The sequence below is a fragment of the Bos grunniens genome, chromosome 29 (assembly GCF_055505025.1).
Source record: "Bos grunniens cultivar Pamir isolate PY7600 chromosome 29, Bosgru_T2T1.0, whole genome shotgun sequence".
Taxonomy (NCBI): domain Eukaryota; kingdom Metazoa; phylum Chordata; class Mammalia; order Artiodactyla; family Bovidae; genus Bos; species Bos grunniens.
The window spans coordinates 41,828,841-41,847,845 of record NC_141193.1 but is presented as its reverse complement, the minus strand read 5'-3'; the positions used below and the strand labels follow the sequence as shown (position 1 = coordinate 41,847,845).

The 19,005-nt window shown below is 38.8% G+C and overlaps 1 protein-coding gene and 1 long non-coding RNA gene across 5 annotated transcripts; one reads left to right on the top strand and one right to left on the bottom strand.

The window, feature by feature from the left end:
* Window positions 1–384: 384 nt before the first annotated feature.
* On the bottom strand, window positions 385–10,040 carry TMEM126A (transmembrane protein 126A). Of its 4 annotated transcripts, none has more exons than XM_086384688.1 (5): window positions 9,344–10,040; window positions 6,151–6,249; window positions 2,403–2,596; window positions 1,175–1,289; window positions 385–620 (listed from the first exon to the last, which is right to left on the bottom strand). In XM_086384688.1, the coding sequence occupies exons 1-5, from the start codon at window positions 9,415–9,417 to the stop codon at window positions 428–430; spliced, it is 675 nt and encodes a 224-aa protein (XP_086240814.1). In that variant the 5' UTR covers window positions 9,418–10,040; the 3' UTR covers window positions 385–427. The 4 variants fall into 4 exon arrangements, with proteins under 4 accessions (XP_086240814.1, XP_086240812.1, XP_086240813.1 ...); XM_086384686.1 differs by lacking the exon at window positions 9,344–10,040 and adding an exon at window positions 8,777–8,976; XM_086384687.1 differs by lacking the exon at window positions 9,344–10,040 and adding an exon at window positions 8,780–8,976.
* LOC147342534 (uncharacterized) lies at window positions 8,861–19,005 on the top strand. The gene is made up of 3 exons (XR_015157904.1): window positions 8,861–9,211; window positions 12,630–12,707; window positions 18,600–19,005. It is a non-coding gene; the product is annotated as an uncharacterized LOC147342534 (long non-coding RNA).

Sequence of the window (19,005 nt, the reverse complement as noted above, 5' to 3'; positions counted from 1 at the left end):
GCATCTTAACCAGTAGACTGCTAGAGAAGTCCCAGGAATGTTTTAAAATACGCTCTAAGAGTCTATGAATAATACCTATGGAAAACAGCGAATTAAGAAAATGAATACTATTTCTGTAGTATGTTCATACCTCTCCACCCCCATCCCCCACTTTCATTCCTGTTTGGATTCTTTATGAGGTTTTTAATGAAAACTACTGTATAGTTTTTTCCTGTGTTACAAACCAAAGTGCTTAATATAAAGGAGTAGAGCAAGTGAATGTGGGAGAAAGTACTGGGAAAATGAGGAAGTTAGGTTCTTACCTAAGTGGACAGTGTTGACTACTGTAGATCCCAGAATTGTACCTTATGTACAAGTCTCTGTTTATTCATAATCAGATGTAGGTTATTTTTATAGTTTTATTTTTGTGTACAGATTTGCTTAACAATCACTCAATTTCTAGGCCAGGTTCTGGTAACTGAAGAGCCTTTATAAGTAGTTTATATTGTCTAGACCCGAGGTATGCAGCAAACCCAGTCTGGAGCAAAATGGGAAATAACATCTTTCTAAAGACAGGCTTAGAAATCCTAATCCAGTAATTTAAGATGTTTCCTTTCTCTGGTAGCAGGGCTGAATTATACCTGTAAGAAAACATTGAGACAGTTCACTAGAAAAGATAGTTGTATTAAGTGATGTATTTATGTACAACATATATTAATTCCAGAAGTCTTAAAACTAGCTTAGGGTAAAGATTAAGGTAATAGCATTCTCTTCAATGTCTGTTAGTCCTAAAAACTGGCCTTTTGTTTTCTTTTGTCCTTTTTTAATTTTTTCCCATTTCACCTCTGGAAGAGTTCATCAGAGGATAACTGAGTTATTTTGGCTTATAGCTACACATTTTCTGATGGAATTTTCTTTTAGAAGAAGTACACAAACTCTTAAGAACATTATGCATATAATGTAGCTTTCACACTAGTCACAGTAGTACTGTTTGCAGCTTTATGTTTTAAACCTGAACCTCACACCCAAGAGGTTAGTGAAATAAATTTCCAGAAGTGTTTTCAAATTCTTGAAAAATATTCTTTGATTACTTGGAAAAAACAAGTCTCATTAATGCTTTCAAATCAAACAGGTAACATTCCTTAAAAAATAGAGTGTACTTAAGTTTTTCAGTAATTATGGAAAATAATCCTACCTAGCTGCTAGGCCACCATTCACAGGGATAGCCAAGAAAACAGGGTACAGGCCACCGAAAACAAGACCAACCAGTCCACCTCGTGTTACGGTGCAGGTTTCACACTGCAGATCACCTAGGAAACAAATTAGTTCCGCAAATGGATATTCAAGCAAACACGTAAAGAACTCAAGGTCCCCTTATATGTATCAAAGATAGGCAATTTCAAGCAGTAATACAGTAAATGCATTTCTCAAGGCATGTTAAAAGGTATACATATGGGTAATTAAAAAAAGTAACTGATAAATGAGTAGTTAAAAAAAGTAACTGATAAAACCATTTTAGGGAAAATTCCCTAATTTGTTTTCTATTTGAATGTAATAGTTTGCACTGCCTCTGGTTTTCTTCATTTGTATTAGCAAACCCGGGCTAGTATTTTTGTCTTTAAGAAACTTTTAAACCCATGGGAAATCTGTTTTAACAATTTAATTCATCTTAAATTTTTACATTATATAGTCTGGTTTTATTTTTATAAAATTATTCATTTTCAAATTAGTACATGGTGCTAGAAAGTTAACTTATGTTTTCACTCATTCTGTTCACTTCATTGTTTCCCTGCATATCAAAATTCTTTCCACAGTGATCTTAGGGATTCAAACAAAATACTCATCCAATGTAAACAAATTTGAAGTACCACTTAAGAGAATTTAAATGGACTGCCTCCTTCCCTACTACCACCTGTGATAATTTTTTTTTTGAAATCATAAATCCTTTCATGATTTAGTTGTACTTGGAGTACTCAGCAAATATTGTGAACTGTCCAAAGGAAATCAAGTCTCCATGTATTTGATAACTACTGTACACACACACATTTGGTGCTCTTTGATTTACTACATAAAGTCTTGTTCCCACAAAATTTTTTTTCCCTTTAAGAAACTCCTATAATGTTAAGGCAGTCAACATTTTAAAAAAAGTTTCCAAGTATTTCTTACTAAGCACTGTGGGAAAGATAAGTTAGATAAAGGAAAGTATTTAGCATTACTGTGTATATCTATTTTACTTGTTTGGTAGACCATGCTAATATGAATTAATTGCTGCGTTATAGAGGCTAGCAAGGTTCAGTCTTACCCATCCAAGTCTGACAGACGTACGCCGTGACTACCTTAAATCATATAGCTACTTTAAGGATTGACATAAGGTACAAACTATACCAAAGTGAACTTACTGGTGATAGTGAAATAGAACTTACCTGTATTCAAAGGTAAACTTACAAAACCTTTGTAAGATACATTTGCTGTCAAAAATGGGATCACTGCCATTGGTAAGCCAGCAGCTATACGAGCCTGTGTCACATGTAAGATGCGTCGAAAAAGACTATTTGCTATTAGGCCACAGAGAGCAGCATTAAGTCCAACATATGTTGATCCATTTTCAAGCAGATTCCTGAATGGGTGAGAAAAAACAGTAACTTTTTGCTCTATCATGTATGTAAGCTCTCCAAGAACAATTCTGGCATGTGTTACAGAACTTAATCAGGATTTTAGGATCATATTTATATCTTAGAGCTCTGTAAAACAAATCTAAAATCACTGTCTTACATAGAGATTTTTATTCCAAAAGGTTCTGAATTTGGCCAACACATTAAGGATGCAGTGGTACAATTTGTTTTGTGATTTTGTAAAGGGTATTGGTATGGAAATTCCCCCTGCCCTGTGACCCCTGTATAGCAGGGAAGAACTTCTGAAGAGTCTGACTTAGATGCCTCTCTAGGCTCCTACAACGCCCAGTACTTAACTTCTGTAGCACAACACATTATAAAGCGGTACTGTCTGATCATAGATTTACATGTCAGCCTTCCCAACTAGCCTGTAAACAACTTGAAGACTGGCTACAAAGATACAAGTATCTTGGTTTCAACAGCACCTGACACACAGAAGGCATTCAATAAGGTGGAATTGATGTTCCCTATTAATCTTCCTTGAAGCATTAGAGTCAGGGTTAGGGGGCTGGAACAGTACTAACATTTAAGGGATCCTCTATGCCAGGCACATCACAAGAACTCATTGAAATAAAAATGATGCTTTGGGATAGTAAATGGTAAAACTGGTTTTGAAGCATGGTATGTATAAGTTTTAAAGTGCACATTCTATCCATTCTTTAGTTTCCGGGGAAAAAATAACCCTAAAACTGCTGAATATTGAAATACTCCAATTCAGACTCTTCTGAGTTTTAACTACAGTTTTAACTCTTTTACCACCTGCCTTGCCACCTGTAACAGGCATTTCAGTCTCTCAATTATTATTCTTAATTAGCCAGACTGACCATACAATACCCTCACTACTATGGTTAACACTCAAGACGGCTTTTCTAGGAATTTCTAATTGAGCTTTCTACATTGTATACGATATTACTTCTCTTACTGGTCACTTTGTAATCATAATGGTACTTGGCATTTAGTCACTGAGCACCTTACTGCATACAGCACACTTGGCTATGAAGGTACAAAAATTATCTACCTTCAGTGTCTTCATAGTTTATTAGTGAAGATTGAAAGATACATACACTTGAAATCTAACAGAAGTGTACTAAAACAGATGGCAGTACAAAGGAGGCAGTTTAGAAACTTAGGGTACATTAAGACAATATCTGTGATGAGGGCCTGGAGAACTACTGAACAGTAACATAAAACATGAATAGGAAAAGACCTGTGTATTTTTGTGGGAGCTAAGGGAGTGGGAAACTTAAGCATTTCCTCTAAAATACTGTTTTCATCATAACACTGTGAAATACCTGTTATTTTCATTTTTAGTCATGGGAACAAATACTAAGGTAAATAACTTGCCCATATATATAATTATTATATACATTATAATATGTTGATATATTAATGCTGCTGCTGCTGCTGCTGCTAAGTCACTTCAGTTGTGCCCGACTCTGCGATCCCATAGACGGCAGCCCACAAGGCTCCCCAGTCCCTGGGATTCTCCAGGCAAGAACACTGGAGTGGGTTGCCATTTCCTTCTCCAGTGCATGAAAGTGCAAAGTGAAAGTGAAGTTGCTCAGTTGTATCCGACTCTTAGCGACTCCATGGACGGCAGCCCACCAGGCTCCTCCATCCATGGGATTTTCCAGGCAAGAGTACTGGAGTGGGGTGCCACTGCCTTCTCCATATTAATGTTAAATATTAAAAATTACATAAATAAGTCCCTAAATATATCAAGGAGTGTAACTGGAATATGAATAGCACAGTCTGTGGTCTCCCAACCAGATTTTAATTTCCTGTGGCTTAAAGTCATGTTGTTTAGTTAATAATTCAATAGAAAATTGTTACCTAGCAGCGCCATAGCTGGTCACTGTTTCCAAAAAGTTTCTAATACAAATTAGAAACGTGAACTCAGGATTTTTTTGGAAAGATAAAAAATAACTAGATACATGATAAAATGAAATATAAGATCAGAAATAACAAGTGGCAATGAAATTTGTTACATGAAATTATTTTGTAGATTAGAAAGTGTAGTGTTTAATATTCAAGCTTAATACACTTAAGAACTTTTCAAATAACAAACCCATGCCTGGGAAATCCCATGGACTGAGGAGCCTGGGGGGCTACCGTCTATGGGATTGGAAAGAGTTGGACATGACTTTATCGACTAAGCAACAACTGATAATATAAGTAATAAGGATTCAAACAGAACTAGGATGCATAAAATAGAAACAGGAAAAATAGGGAACAAGGGAAAGATAAGGAGGTGCTGCCATTTGCCCTGCTCAGGTGCCAGGGACTGAAAACAGTTTACTTCTAAACTAAAGCTTGCTTTGCAGTTCTAGCTCACTTCCCCATTGCTTATTCTAATTTGGTGAAAGTCCCAATAGCACATCCTACTTCCTTCTCTTCAAGGCTGTCACATCTACCCGTCTTTGTGTCAGTCAGTGTGGCTTTCCCTTCTTTACTGGCCTGGAAACATGGGTACGTATCTTTTATTTGCTTAAAAAGGTTTTCTGTTTATCTCTGGAAAACAGTATCAGTGTGTGTGTGTGTGTGGTGGGGAGGAGAGTTGGATATACAGCTTAAAAAAAATCTCACTTAAGTTCTTATTACTGCCCTTGTTTAGCTGGTGTCAGCAAGACTGGAATTTGTGCAAGATAGTAAGATTATACTTCCAAAATGTATTTCAAATCCATCCTTTTTTTCACTTCAAACTGCCACCACCACTCACTGGGATTACTATGCCAGTTTTCCTACTGGTCTTCCTTCCTTTTCTCTCCTACCTGAAATCTGTTTTCCAGAAAACAACTGGAATGTTCTTTGGAAATGTTAGCTGGGTCATTCCCTGTCAAAACTCTGTTTCTTCAACCTTATGCCCACTTCCCTAATACTTTAGCAACACTGGTTTCTCAAATATGAGAGACTGCTGTCCTGTTGCCTGTGCATATGCCATTCCTTCTCTGAGCTTCAGCTTAAATGGAATGTTAGAGTGGCTGCCTCTGAAGGAGATCTAAGAACAGTTTGTAGGGACTGCAATTCATTCAGTGTTGTCTTCAAAGATCAGCATGTTTCCTATATAAATTAATAATGCCTTAATGATCTTTTAGCCATGATCCCATTTCTCTGAAATTTCTTGTCTAGCTATGTATGTTACATGGCACTCTCAGACTGGTAAGTGTAGTAATGAATTGAGTCTGATAAGAGTGGTAATGAATTGAGAACACAGTTTTAAAATCTAAAATTTTGTTATTTAAATTAGATCCATAAATACATACATTTGTCTCTAAGCCAAATGGAAAAACAACTATTAGATATCCAAAGAAACGAATTTTAGCCTTGACTTCAAGTAAAATGGCTAATCTTTCTGGACCTGCCTTTCTCATCAATGCAAGAAAAATCTCAGTTTCTTTCTGATAGTGTATGTGATTTATAGTCAAACTAAATTGAAATGAATCAATGATGAAAATCCACCTGATAACAAGTTTTTTTTAAGTATAAGAAGGGATCTTACCGTTCTGCTTCTGGGAGTTGGTTAATTTTTCTGGCTATGATATCAGTTAAGTTCTCCTTGATGATAGTACCATCTGGTTCATGATTTTCCATCTTGAGCCTTAAATTAAAATGTCATTTTTCAATAATGTGTATTTATAGAAAAACAGCAAAAGGGCTTATAAAAGCCTTCTGAAGACCATAAATATTTAGTTTAAAAAAAATCAGCCATAGCTTATTATGGCTAATGGATGTTATGGCTAATTATCAGGCCATAGCTTGATAATCATCAATTTGATTATGAAACTGATTAGCATAAACACCTCTGCCTCCAAACCCCCACAATTCTATGTGAAACAGAAACCAGAACGTGGACGACAACACATGAAACTTTCAGAAAACACAGAACATTTTTGTGACCCTTAAAAATATTGCAAATCTGCAAGAAGCACTAACCATAAAATACATAATTTTAAAGTAGTATTAACCAGTTAAAATGAACTCATTCATAGATACCATAAAGATAAGCCAGTGGTAGAGAAAATGTTTGCAATATAACTGACAAAGGAGTCGTTGTTGGTACTCAGAATATGCAAAGTACTAGAAATCTGTAAGAAAAAGGCAACCAACTCAATAGAAAAATTGACAAAAGATGTTAATAGGCACTTCTCTTTGCAACCCTAAGGCCTGTAGCGTGCCAGGCTCTTCTGTCCAAGGGATTCTCCAGGCAAGAATACTGGAGTGGGTTGCTATTTCCTCCTCCCATGGATGTTCCCTACCCAGGGGTTGACCCTGTGTCTCCCATGGCTCCTGCCTCCCAGGTGGATTCTTTACCGCTGAGCCACCAGGGAATCCTGAATTTGAAGTTGTAACAAAGAGGAAAGCCAAACAGCCAATAAATAGGAAAATATGCTTAACCACTATAATCAGGGAAATAGAAATTAAATTTCAATTACTGCTAAGAATGTGGGGTAACGGAAACTCATATGCTGCCAGAAGCATAAACTATCCAATCTGGGTACAACCGGGCTTCCCTGGGGCTTCCCTTGTGGCTTAGCTGGTGAAGAATCCACCTGTAATGCGGGACACCTGAGTTGGGTAGATCCTGTGGAGAAAGGAAAGGCTACCTACTCCAGTATTCTGGCCTGGAGAATTCCATGGACAGAGGAGCCTGGTATGCTACAGTCCATGGGGTTGCAAAGAGTTGGACATGACTGAGCGACTTTCATTACAACCACTTTGGAAAAGAATTTGTTTAGTAGGTCGAAGACACTAGCAATTTCACCTATACCCTAGAGCAGAGGTCAGCAAACTTCTCTAAAGGGCCAGATAGTATATTTTAGGCTTTGTGGGTCACATAATGGTCTTTGTTGCATACTTAGAAAAATGAAACAATTTAAAAAATTTAAAAATATAAAACTCATTCTGGCTGGCTGCAAAGAAACAAATGATAACCTTCCTCTGGTCCACAGGCAGGTAGTTTGTTGACTTAGGCACTAGTTGAAGTGAGTAAGGGAGTAAGGGAATGGGTGAATGATAAATTTTAGCTTGAAGATTTAGTTCATTAGATTTAGCTCATATTTCAGGGCAGCAGAGTTAAGAAAAGCAAAAGTTCAGAAAGAATGTACTATATTATTAAGTAGTTTTCTTGGTTCACTATTCATTTGCTAGAAGATTAATTTATAACACTAACAAATATTACTGGGTAGCCATTAGATGCCTTGGGAAATGTTGAGTGCACTGAATTTCATAGCCTTCAAGTTAGGGCTTCGCTGATGGCTCAGTGGTAAAGAACCCACCTGCTAAGGCAGGAGATGTGGGTTTGATCCCTAGGTGGAGAAGATCCCCTGGAGGAGGAAGTGGCAACCCACTCCAATATTCTTGCCTGGGAATCCCATGAACAGAGGAGCCTGGCAGGCTACACAATGTAGCAACTAAACAAAGTTGAATTTATCCTAAGTACAGTGCAGGGTTGGAAATTAATGTCTAGATTTCCTGGACTCAAACTTTTTGAGGGCCTTGGTTACAGTAACATGATCTCTGATCTACAGGAACGCTGAATAATTTTATGTTGGCGGGGTGGTGGAAAGAGATATAAAAACAATCAAATTCAGTATATACAAGGTGTACAGTGTGTATGTCTGAAATGTTCCCCCAAAAAGTCCCGCCTAAGGCTATCACTAGTTTTCTGATCTATGCTCTGCATACTGCTGAGGTTCCTGCTGTGAGCTAGCCATTTCTAAAGTGTGGCTATTAAAAGTCACCCTTAATTTGGTCCACAATAGGTCACTGTATGTATCCTGGTTATTAATAATATATCCACACCTACGACAATGAGTGCCACGTTTAAATATTACAAACATTTCGAAAGCCTTTTGCATTAGTTTTCTAAGATAGCTCCCGAGACAGACAATGAGGAAAGTGGGGCCGATGAAAATTAAATTAGGCCAAGGTCACCCGGTAAATTGGCAGTAAACCTGGGATTAAGTTCAAGCACGGGTTTCCAACCTCTTCCCCTCCCCCGGCCCTGCCGCCAGAGGCTTAATTTAAATAGATCTTTTCTTCTAGGGTGGAAAGTATAGGGATGGTCGGACCGATGGAACCGACTCCCCTCCTCTCGTTGTGACTCAGTCCTGGGATCTCATTACCACGCTGCGGCAGAACAGAGCGTCATCCGCTGCGCATCTCTCAGTCCCCGCCGGCGCCCCTCTTCCTGAGCGCCGGTACCTTACGCGCTCCTCGGTGCAGCCGCGGCCTCCGCGGGTCTCCTCCGGCCCCGCGAGGGCTCACGCCACGCTCCACTCGAGTCGCCCGGGCGCGGCCATTTTGGGCGCCACGTGACCGGCCCGAGGCGGGCGCCGAGTCGGAGCCGGCGGCGGATTGGGTTTCCGGGGTCGAGGCTGCGCTCGGCCTTCCCGCAAGTGGGCGGTGCTCCGCCTCAGAGGCCGGCGGTTTGGGTAACGCGGAGGGTACCGGTTACAACCTGTCTGCACTTCTCAGGATACGGACTGGAAATTGTGAGATTTCAATGTGAAAACTGAGTGACCTGAAATTCGCCCCATTAGTTGAAACTTCTACCTTGGGTACGTTCCTTAAAACTTCCTGGCCAATAGTTTACATGTCGTGTACTGACATGAGGGCTATATATATATATGAAATTGCACAGCCCTCAGCATACGAGATAGGTCGTGGGTTAAAACGAAGTCTAAAATTACCTGAGATTTCTTTGCTCCATCGATTTTACGTTCTCCATTGGATCTTGAGCTCCTCTGGCGGTTTGGCTGATCATGCCACCATAATCTGAGCGCCTGAAGAGCAGCAGGATCTTGTTTTCTCTGTATTGCTTATGAGAGGAGGATTAGGTGAATGAGGCAAAAGAAAAACTAGAGAGCAAAGGAGTCTTGTGGCTCCATCAGTCAGGACAATTGAGGACGAAAGTCTTGAACCAAACCTCTGAAGGCCTCTGTTTCCTGTCTCCTCGCATCCTTTTTCCTCACAAACCAAGCAGGAGCAGGGCTCTTTCCTCTGTTAAAAAGCAGGAGGGGAAACAGCCTCATTGGTTATTTTGTAAACCTGTGAGGATCCTGTTAAAGCTTTGCCGAAATTGTTGGGAAAATAATTGAGCTTTATCTAAGGAGAAAGTGGTATACAAGATAAAGGAGGGGGGCGGACTTAATAGGAGACCTGAGCAGAAGACCTCTCCTCACCCCGTTCGCTGTGAGGGCTTTCAGTTCAGTTCAGTTCAGTCGCTCAGTCGTGTCGACTCTTTGCGACTCCATGAATCGCAGCACGCCAGGCCTCCCTGTCCATCACCAACTCCCGGAGTTCACCCAAACTCATGTCCATCGAGTCGGTAATGCCATCCAGCCATCTGTCGTCCCCTTCTCCTCCTGCCTCCAATCCCTCCCAGCATCAGAGTCTTTTCCAATGAGTCAACTCTTCGCATGAGGTGGCCAAAGTACTGGGAGTTTCAGCTTTAGCATCAGTCCTTCCAAAGAACACCCTGGTCTCCTTCAGAATGGACTGGTTGGATCTCCTTGCAGTCCAAGGGACTCAAGAGTCTTCTCCAACACTACAGTTCAAAAGCATCAATTCTTTGGCGCCCAGCTTTCTTCACAGTCCAACTCTCACATCCATACATGACCACTGGAAAAACCATAGCCTTGACTAGATGGACCTTTGTTGGCAAAGTAATGTCTCTGCTTTTCAATATGCTATCTAGGTTGGTCATAACTTTCCTTCCAAGGAGTAAGCGTCTTTTAATTTCATGGCTGCAATCACCATCTGCAGTGATTTTGGAGCCCCCCAAAATAAAGTCTGGCACTGTTTCCACTGTTTCCCCGTCTATTTCCCATGAAGTGATGGGACCGGATGCCATGATCTTCGTTTTCTGAATGTTGAGCTTTAAGCCAACTTTTTCACTCCTCTTTCACTTTCATCAAGAGGCTCTTCAGCAAGTTCCTCTTCACTTTCTGCCATAAGGGTGGTGTCATCTGCATATCTGAGGTTATTGATATTTCTCCCAGCAGTCTTGATTCCAGCTTGTGCTTCTTCCAGCCCAGTGTTTCTCATGATGTACTCTTATCGTAAGCAGGGTGGCAATATACAGCCTTGATGTACTCCTTTTCCTATTTGGAACCAGTCTGTTGTTCCACGTCCAGTTCTAACTGTTGCTTCCTGACCTGCATATAGGTTTCTCAAGAGGCAGGTCAGGTGCTCTGGTATTCCCATCTCTTTCAGAATTTTCCACAGTTTATTGTGATCCACACAGTCGAAGGCTTTGGCATAGTCAATAAAGCAGAAATAGATGTTTTTCTGGAACTCTCTTGCTTTTTTGATGATCCAGTGGATGTTGGCAATTTGATCTCTGGTTCCTCTGCCTTTTCTGTAAACCAGTTTGAACATCTGGAGAGGGCTTTATCTACTGTCAAACTGTAGCTTGTCAGTGAACCAGAAAATAAAAACGGGCCCTCATATATGGAGGTGGAAAGTGGGTGTGCATCCCAGCTGGAAAGTTTACGAGGTAAGTGAGAAAGTTTGGGAAAACCAGATTGTGTGTGTGTGTGTGTGTACGTGTGTGTGTGCATGCGAGTGCGTTTTCCCCTAACACTCTATACTCTTATTCCAATGTAATTTTCAATGGTTTTAAGCTAATTTGAAGTTAATAAGTGTGAGTGCTGTACAATATCTGAAGCAAGCCATTCTAGATTAATAAAAGCAATTTTTTTTCATTGATATTTTATAAAAAACTGTTCTTTCAAGACAGGATGAAATGTCAAATTCATCAGATTTATTGTCTTAAATTGTTCATAGTTTTTCTTTTATTTTTCTCTAAAATCTGTAGTGAGGCCACATTTCTTTCTTATTATTGGTCATTGTGTCTTCTCTTTTTTATGTCTGATACTTGGGCTAGTGGTGTGTAATTTTTTTAATCTTCTCAACTAGTTTCATATTTAATTGATTTGTTTGTTTTGCTTTTTTCTGTTTTCAATTTGATTGTATTCTGCTCTGTTCTATCTTTTTTCCTTTCTTATTCCTGCCTGAGATTTAAGTTGGTCCTCTTTTTGTAATTTCTTAAGGAGGAAGCTAAGATCATTGGTGTGAAATCTTTTTCTACTCCATATGTGAGTTTAATGCTATGAATTTCCCTCCAAGTACTGCTTTAATTCCCTGGTGGCTCAGTGGTAAAGAATCTGCCTGCTAATGCAGGAGACACTGGTTTGATCCTAGGATTGGGAAGATCCCTTGGAGAAGGAAATGGGAACTCACTCCAGTATTCTTGCCTGGGAAATCCTGTGGACAGAGGAGCCTGGCAGGTTACAGTCCATGGGGCCCCAAAAGAGTTGGAGACAGCTTAGTGACTAAACAACAACAGATTTTGAAACACTGTTCACTCTTTTAGTTTAGTTTCAAATATTTCTAAATTCTCTCTTCTATTTTCTTTGTCCTGTGAGTTTCTTGGAAGTGTGTTACTTTCCTAATAGTTCAATTTTTTGAATACCTTTCTGTTATTGATTTCTAATTCTATTCCACTGTGGTCAGAGAATATACTTTGTATGACTTGATCCTTTTAAATTTATTGGTATTTATAGCCCAGATTCTGGTCCATCTGTGTAAATATTTCATATGTGATTAAAAAGAATGTATATGCAGCTGCTGTGCCAAATTTTCAAAAACATCAATACCATAAGTTGATTGATAGTGAAGAATTCTTTATTCTTTCTGAATTTCAACCAACTTGTTCTATCAATGATTGAGAGAAGGTTATTGAAATCTCTAGTATGGGAATTGTTCTGTTTCTCCTTTCATTTCTATCAGCTCTTGCTTTATGTATTTTGAAGCTTCATTATTATATGAATAAACATTTATCTCTGTATCATTATGAAATAACCTTCTTAATAATTGGTAATATGCTTTGCTTTGCACTTTAATTTAACATTAACATAGCCACTCCAATAGCTTTTGTTTCTTGTTTTTTTGTTCACACCACGTGGCATGCAGGTTCTTAGTTCCACGACGAGGAATTGAACCCTGTGCCCCCTGTGCTGGAAGCATGGAATCTAACCACTGGACTCCCAGGTAGGTCCCTCCAAGAAGTTTCTTTTGATTAGTGTCTAGTCAAGGCCATGGTTTTTCCAATGGTCATGTGTGGATGTGAGAGTTGGACTGTGAGGAAAGCTGAGTGCCAAAGAATTGATGCTTTTGAACTGTGGTGTTGGAGAAGACTCTTGAGAGTCCCTTGGACTGCAAGGAGATCCAACCAGTCCATCCTAAAGGAGACCAGTCCTGGGTGTTCATTGGAAGGACTGATGCTGAAGCTGAAACTCCAATACTTTGGCCACCTCATGCGAAGAGCTAACTCATTGGAAAAGACCCTGATGCTGGGAGGGATTGGAGGCAGGAGGAGAAGGGGACGACAGAGGATGAGATGGCTGGATGGCATCACCGACTCGATGGACATGAGTCTGGGTGAACTCCGGGAGTTGGTGATGGACAGGGAGGCCCGGCGTGCTGCAGTTCATGGGGTCGCAAAGAGTCGGACACGACTGAGCAACTGATATGAACTGAACTGAACATGACATAGCTTTTCCCATTGTTTCACTTTTAATCTATTTGTGTTTTTATGCTTAATGTAGGCTTCTTGTAGATAGTATATAATTGGATATTGTTTTTTATAAATTGAAATCGACAATTTCTTACTTTTAATGAAGAAGGTGTCTAAGCCATTTATATTTAAAATGATTTTTATATTCTTGGGTCTTAAATCTATCATCTTGCTGTTAATATTTGTTTTCTATTTGTTTCATATGTTCTACATTCCCCTTCCTTTTCTTCTGCCTTTATTTTTTGAACTGAATATTTTAAAATTCTATTTTATTTCTTCGTTGGCCTATTAGGTATAATTCTTTTAGAAAATGGTAGCAGTTGCTTTAGCATATACTGTCTACCTCTCTATTAGTTTAGACAGGCTACCAGAAAAGTACCACAGGCTTTGTGGCTTAAAATAACAAATGTATTCACTCACTATTTTGGAGGCTAGAAGTCTGAAATCAGTGTATTGGCTAGGTTAGTTCCTTCTGGAAGTGCTGAAGGACAGTCTGTTCTATGCTCCCTTCCTTCTGGTGGTCTCTAGCAATGCTTAGTGTCTCTTCACCTGTAGAAGTATCACCACAATCTCTGCTTTTATTTTCATATGGTGGTTCTCCTTGTGTCTTTGTGACTTACTATGGCCTTTCCCTCTGTGTATGTCTGTGTACCCAAATTTCTCTTATCGTATAAGGACACCATTGGTTAAGTGTTCACCCTAATCCAATATACCTCATTTTAACTTAAATCTTCAAAGATGCTAATTCCAAATAAGGATACATTCACAGGTACTGGGGATTAGAACTTGAAAATGTATTTGGGTGGGGATCACAAATCAACTCACAACAATATATTTAACTTGTCACAGTCCGTCTTATCTGCCTCTTGAGAAATCTGTATGCACATCAAAAAGCAACAGTTAGAACAGACATGGAACAACAGGCTGGTTCCAAATTGGGAAAGGAGTACATCAAGGCTGTATATTGTCACCCTGCTTATTTAACTTCTATGCAGAGTACATCATGTGAAATGCTGGGCTGGATGAAGCACAAGCTGGAATCAAGATTGCCAGGAGAAATATGAATAACCTCACATATGCAGATAACACCACCTTTATGGAAGAAAGTGAAGAGGAACTTGCTGAAGAGCCTCTTGATGAAAGTGAAAGAGGAGAGTGAAAAAGTTGACTTAAAACTCAACATTCAAGAAATGAAGATCATGGCATCAGGTTCCATCACTTCATGGCAAATAGACAGGGAAACAATGGAAACAGTGCCAGACTTTATTTTTTGGGGCTCCAAAATCACTGCAGATGGTGACTGCAGCCATGAAATTAAAAGACGCTTGCTCTTTGGAAGAAAAGCTATGACCAACCTAGACAGCATATTAAAATATTAACAAGCAAAGACATTACTTTGCTGACAAAGGTCCATCTAGTCAAAGCTATGGTTTTTCCAGTGGTCATGCATGGATTTGAGAGTTGGACTATAAAGAAAGCTGAGCGCCAAAGAATTGATGCTTTTGAACTGTGGTGCTGGAGAAGACTCTTGAGAGTCCCTTGGACAGGAAGGAGATCCAACCAGTCCATCCTAAAGGAAATCAGTCCTGAATATTCATTGGAAGGACTGATGCTGAAGCTGAAACACCAATACTTTGGCTACCTGATGCGAAGAACTGACTCATTTGAAAGGCCCCTGATGCTGGGTAAGACTGAAGGCGGGAAGAGAAGGGGACGACAGAGACTGAGATGGTTGGATGGCATCACTGACTTGACGGATAAGAGTTTGAGTGAACTCTGGGAGTTGGTGATGGACAGGGAGGCCTGGCGTGCTGTAGTCCATGGGGTTGCTAAGAGTTGGACATGACTGAGCGACTGAATTGAACTGATCTTCAAGTGATATTTTACCACTTTACAAGTGAGAATGTTACCATGGTATACTTTCATTTCTTCTCAGTCTTTGTATTATTGTTTTCATACATTTGCTTCCATACATGTTATAAACTACACACCACATAACCATTTTTTGATGTCAGTAGTGATTTGTCTGTGAAATAAATTTAAAACTAAGAAAATTTATATTTATCCACATATTTTCAATCTCTAGTGTTTTTCTTTTTCTTTTTTTTAATAGATTTATTTACATCTGGTATCATTCTATCCAAAGTATTATTTTAGAAAGCAAATCTTTTGGTGGTGAAATCTTTCACATTTTGCAAGTCTAAATAGTATTTGGCTCTAGTTTTAAAAATTGTGGTAAAAAACCGTATCACTAAATTTACCATGTTTTCCACCTTAAAGTGTATAGTTTAGTAGCGTTAGGTACGTTCACATTGTTAAGCAATATATCTCTAGAACTTTTTCATTTTGCAACCGTGAAACTCTGTACCCACTAGATGCTAATTACTCCTCTTCACTCCCCTCAGCCCTTGGTAACTACCTTTCTGTTTTCTGTTTCTATGAGTTTGACTACTTTATATACTTTATGTGAGTGGAATCATACATTATTTGTCATTTTGTGACTGATGTATTTTATTTAGGACAGTGTCCCAGAGTTTTATCCATTTTATAGCATGTGACAGGATTTCCATCATTTTTTAAGAGTGAATAATATTACAGTTTGGGGCTTCCCTGGTGGCTCAGACAGTAAAGAATCTGCCTGCAATGTGAAAGGCCTAGGTTCGATCCCTGGGTTGGGAAGATCCCCTGGAGAAGGAAATGAAAACCCACTCCAGTATTCTTTCCTGGGAAATCCCATGGACAGAGGAGCCTGGCAGGCTACATTCCATGAGATCACAAAGAGTCAACACAACTGAGCGACTAACACTTTAACTTCACTTTCAGTATTATAGTTTATGCATATATGTGTGTGTGTGTATGCATATATCACAATATCTTTTTAAAATTATTTATTTTGACTGTGTTGAGTCTTCGTTGCTACATGTAGGTTCTTTGTTGTGGTGTGTGGGCTTCCCTAGTTGCTACTTATGGGCTTAGTTATGTGGGATCATAGCATCACTGACTCAATGGACGTGAATTTGAGCAAACTCTGGGAAACAGTGAAGGACAGGGAAGCCTGGCTTGCTGCAATCCATGAGGTTGCAAAGAGTTGGACATGACTTAGTGACTGAATGACAACAATATGCCCCTGTACAGAGATCGCCCCTGGATCCCCTACATTGGGAGCACAGAGTACTGGGCCACCAGGGAAGTCACTACACCACAATTTCTTTATCCATTCTTCTTTTGATGGATGTTTGGGTTGCTTCACTTGGTTGTTGTGAATAATGTTGTGATGGATATTGGTGTGTAAATATCTCTTCAGCATCTTGCTCTGAAGTCTATTGAGCTGTATACCTGGAAGTGATGTTGGTAAGAAAGTAAATCTTAAAAGTTCCCATTCCTAGAAAAAAAATTATACATGTATGTGGTGATGGAGATTACCTAGACTTATTGTGGTAATCATTTGGAAATATATACATGTATTAAATCATTATGTTGTGTACCTGAAACTAATATGATGTTGTATGTCAATTATGTCTTTTTTAAAAAGTTTTTTAGCTGCATATAGTTTACAATGTTTCAGGTACAGTGAAGTGATTCAGTTATACATATATAATAAATACATACATGCTTTTTTTCAAATACTTTTTTTTTCCAAATACTTTTCTACGATGGTTTATTACAAAATATTGACTATGACTTCTTGTGCTCTGCCATAGCTCTTCATTGTCTGTCTGTCTTATATATAGTAGTGTGTATCTGTGAATCCCAAATTCCTAATGTATTCCTCCCCTTCTTCCCTTTTTGGTAACCATAGGTTTGTTTTTTGTCTGTGAGTCTATTTCTGTTTTGTAAATAAGTTCATTTGTATCATTGTTTTGGATTCCACATGGAAGTGATATCATATGATATTTGTCTTTCTGTTTCTGACTTTACTTAGTATGATAATAATGATACTGTAAATTTTGTCATTATGAAAAGAGAAACCAAAGTGTAAATACATGATTAAAACTTTGTCTTTTACCCTAAAATATAAATACATAGGAGTTTCTGTGTTCAAAGAGGGGAAAAAAATAAAGACTGTTTTTGTCAGCTGTGATGAATGTGACTTCTGTGTAACTCGCCATAGAAAGGGTGGAGCGTCAGAGGAGAGGTAAGTCTTGCAGTTGGATATATGCAGCAAGGACGTGCAGGAGGGTGTGTGGTGCTTCACTTCTACCAACAGTGACATGAATTGGTTCAAGTACAGTACAAAGGATTTGGTTTATACTAAACAAAGTGAATATATTTGGATTGAAATTTGAGGGATTTTAGTTATACCTATTGATGAAACAGACTTTAATTTTAGTGTAATATATATTGAAAACAGTGTCAGACTTTATTTTTTGTGCTCCAAAATCACTGCAGATGGTGATTGTAGCCATGAAATTAAAAGACACTTACTCCTTGGAAGGAAAGTTATGACCAACCTAGATGGCATATTAAAAAGCAGAGACATTACTTTGTCAACAAAGGTCCTTCTAGTCAAGGCTATGGTTTTTCCAGTGGTCAGGTATGGATGTGAGAGTTGGACTGTGAAGAAAGCTGAGTACTGGAGAATTGATGCTTTTGAACTGTGGTGTTGGAACTCTTATGAGTCCCTGGGACTGCAAGGAGATCCAACCAGTCCATCCTAAAGGAGACCAGTCCTGGGTGTTCATTAGAATGACTGATGCTGAAGCTGAAACTCCAATACTTTGGCCACCTCATGCGAAGAGCTAACTCATTGGAAAAGACCCTGATGCTGGGAGGGATTGGGGGCAGGAGGAGAAGGGGACGACAGAGGATGAGATGGCTGGATGGCATCACCAACTTGATGGACATGAGTCTGGGTGAACTCCGGGAGTTGGTGATGGACAGGGAGGCCTGGCGTGCTGCGGTTCATGGGATCGCAAAGAGACGGACACGCAAAGAGTGAACTGAACTGAACTGAATATGTATTGACAGAATATGTTTGGGTAATGTACATATATATATTGAATAATAAACTTGAAAAAAGTACAGTGTTTAATTTCCATATATTTGTGGTTTTCCTGTTTTTCTTCTACTATTTATTTCTAGTTTCATTTCATTGTAGCCAGAGGAGATACTTTGTATAATTTCAGTCTTCTTAATTGTGTAAAAGCCTGTTTTGTAGTTTAACATGTTATCTGTCTTGAGAATGTTTTTATATTTTGATTCTCTTCTCATTTTCCCTTCTGTAAATTATATAGGTATTTTCTTTGTGATTACCATTCCAATGACTTGAAACATCTTAAAATTATAACAATCTATTTTAAACTGATACTGACTTCAGTTTCCTATAAAATCTGTCTTCCTTTCTATCTCTTCCTTTCTCATTACAGGCACACCTTGGAGATTGTGACTTTGGTTCCAGACCACCTTAATAAAGCAAATATCACAGTAAAGCAAATCATACAAATTGTTTGGTTTACCAGTGCGTATTAAAGTTACATTTACACTGTATATAGTCTGTTAAGTGTGCGATAGTATTATGTCTTTAAAAACAATGTACATGTCTTAAAATACCTTATTGCTGAAAAATGCTATCATCTGAGTCTTCAGTGAATTATCTTTTTCAGGTGATGGGTTTGAAATATTGCAAGAATTAGTAAACTGTGACAGAAAGACATGAAGAGAGTAAATACTGTTGGAAAAATGGTGTCTGACTGGGTTGCTACAAATCTTCAATTTGTACAAAACAAAGTATCTACAAAGCACAATAAAGCAATAAAATGAGGTATGCTTATA